This window comes from Egretta garzetta, unplaced genomic scaffold (assembly GCF_000687185.1).
Source record: "Egretta garzetta isolate BGI_Z169 unplaced genomic scaffold, ASM68718v1 scaffold577, whole genome shotgun sequence".
In the NCBI taxonomy this organism is placed as follows: Eukaryota; Metazoa; Chordata; class Aves; order Pelecaniformes; family Ardeidae; genus Egretta; species Egretta garzetta.
The window spans coordinates 75107-77636 of NW_009260138.1; the positions used below are offsets into that span (position 1 = coordinate 75107).

General features: G+C 66.1%; 1 protein-coding gene across 1 annotated transcript in view; it reads left to right on the forward strand.

The window, feature by feature from the left end:
• INHA (inhibin subunit alpha) overlaps window positions 1-1636 on the forward strand; it is a 2952-nt gene extending 1316 nt beyond the window's left edge. The window contains exons 3-4 of the mRNA XM_009641674.2: window positions 12-172; window positions 903-1636. Coding sequence (XP_009639969.2) covers window positions 12-172; window positions 903-1636 — 895 coding nt within the window. The remainder of the gene's footprint in view (window positions 1-11; window positions 173-902) is intronic.
• The last annotated feature ends 894 nt before the right edge of the window (window positions 1637-2530 follow it).

A 2530-nucleotide genomic window follows, 5' to 3' on the forward strand; every position in this document is an offset into this window, starting at 1 on the left:
ATCCGGGCCAGGGTGCGGCCTCGGGGGCTGGAGCATCTGAGCCCCCCACTTCTCCAGGAGGAGCCCCAGAAAGACTCTCGGAGGGTGCACCGGCGAGATGTCCTTGAAAATGCTGAAGTTGAGCCCGAGGAGCTGGAGGACACCTCCCAGGTGATTCTCTTCCCTTCCACAGGTGAGAACGCCCTGGTGGGATGGAGAGGGCAGAGGGGTTAAGCAGGGTGGAAGCTTGGACAGGAGGGATGCAGCAGGATGGAGAGGCTGCTGGGGGGGGTCTGCGGGAGAAGAGAAAGAGGGTAGAAGAGGGAAGAAGGCTGGTGCACAGGCATGGGTGAGGTGTGGTGGGGAGCCAGGAGGTGGAAAGGGATGGCAGGCAGGGACAGGCAGAGCAGCCAGGACAGAGGTGGGGAGAGGGGCAAGGTGGCACAAGAAGGTGCCAAGAGGCTGGGGAACGGCTGGGCTGGGAGGGATGTGGAGAGATGGGGAGGGCTGAGGAGGAGGTAGGGTGGGATAGGGTGGGATGCTAGGGAATGGGGGCAGGATGCTGGGAAATGGGACAGGATACTAAAGGACAGGTCACTAAAGGACAGGGCAGGGTGCTGTGGGATGGGGTAGGATGACCAGCTATGGGGCAGGACACTGGGGGACAGGGCTGGAAGGTGGGGGACAGGGACAGCAGTAATGGACCAGCCTAGGGCACAGCAGGGCTCAGCTGCGGGGTGCAGTGCAGTGGCTGCTGCGCAGCACTGAACATCAGCGCCCCAGCTCCCTGCTGCAGCCTGCGCTGGCAGCCGGGCACCCTGCCAGCACCCTGGGGACCCACTGCCACCCCCCACCTCCCACCTGGCATCAGGGACCCTCCCTGGGTTTGGGTGCACACCCTGAGCATCTTTCTCCTCCCGCAGACGTGCCCTGTGAGCCCACGCAGCCGGACAAGCTGCTGGAGGAAGAAGGGATTTTCACCTACCTCTTCCAGCCCTCGGTGCACACCCTGAGCCGCGCGGTGACCTCTGCCCAGCTCTGGTTTTACACCGGCCCCTCAGCCGCCCCCAACCACTCGGCCCCCGACGTGCTGACCCTGTCACCGCAGGGCCGTGTCTCGGTGACGGCCACGGTGGTGCGGACACCCGAGCACTGGACAGTGTTTCACTTCGCCCCGGCGCTGCTGCCCCAGCTCTCGCAGCCGCTCTTCGTGCTCCTGGTGCGCTGTCCTGGCTGCCCCTGCCTGGCTGAGGAGGACAAGATGCCCTTCTTGGTGGCCACCACCCGGGCCAAGGGTGGCGAGAGGGCTCGCCGCTCCGCCATGCCCTGGTCCCCGGCTGCCCTCAGCCTGCTGCAGCGCCCGTCTGAGGACCTGGCCGCCCACACCAACTGCCGCAGGGCTTCCCTCAACATCTCCTTCGAAGAGCTGGGCTGGGACAAGTGGATCGTGCATCCCAGCAGCTTCGTTTTCCACTACTGCCACGGGAGCTGTGCCGAGGGCCACGGGCTGAGCCACCGCCTGGGCGTGCAGCTCTGCTGCGCTGCCCTGCCCGGCACCATGCGCTCCCTGCGCGTCCGCACCACCTCCGACGGCGGGTACTCCTTCAAGTACGAGACGGTGCCCAACATCCTGGCCCAGGACTGCACCTGTGTCTAGGCCATCCCGCAGCCCGGCCCCAGACCGCGATCCCACCCAGGAGGAGTTGCTTGCCCAGGGGACCCCTGGCCCCGTGCCGCAGGGACCAGGGGGACCCAGTGAGGGGGTTTGGGCTGTGCCACCCTCCCTTGCACCAGCCGCAGTTTCAGGCTGGCCCGGGTACAGTCACGCTGCCAGACCTGCCCTGGGGCCAGTCCCAGCCCAGAGCACGCTGGAGCATGGCGGGACAGGGACAGGCACAGCCTCCGGTGGAGGCGCCAACCCCCTGCCAAAGCCAGCCTGGTGCCTGCAACCAGCTCAGACCCAGTTTCTCCTGACCTGGTCCCCTCCCACAGTTTCTCTTCCCCCTCTCCCCCTTCAAAAGACTGGGATCCTGCTCCTGCTGCAGAGTGCAACATCCCCCCCCGTGCTCCCCGGCAGGGCCAGGCTGCCGCAGCAGGGATGGGGACACGCCAGGGTGAGCCCATGCCGGCTGGTGTGCTAGAGCTGGCAGCACGCGTGGCTCTGCAAGCGAGCCCTCTCCCGGCAGCATAGCCTGTTGGAAAGCTTAACGGGATGAGTGAAATAAACCTGTTCCCTTTACCGAAACAGCCTGGAAACGCCAGCTTCCGTCAGAGGCAGCCAGCAGCGGCGGCACGCGGTCGGGCAGTGGGATGCAAGCTCCCCAGCGGCTTTTGGCTGGAGTATGGAGGGGATGGGCAAGCGCTGCAGGAGGGGCCCAGCTCTGACCCAGGGTCCCAGAGGGGTGACTAGAGTGTGGTGGCCAAAATCAGCATGGTGTGGCTGGGTTTGATCCGGCCCTGGGGCAGGAGATCGCAGGGCAGCATCACTTCTGCTCCCGGCTGCAGCAGGATGGGGAGGCACGGGGGGGGCAGGGGGATGGGGAGGCAAGGA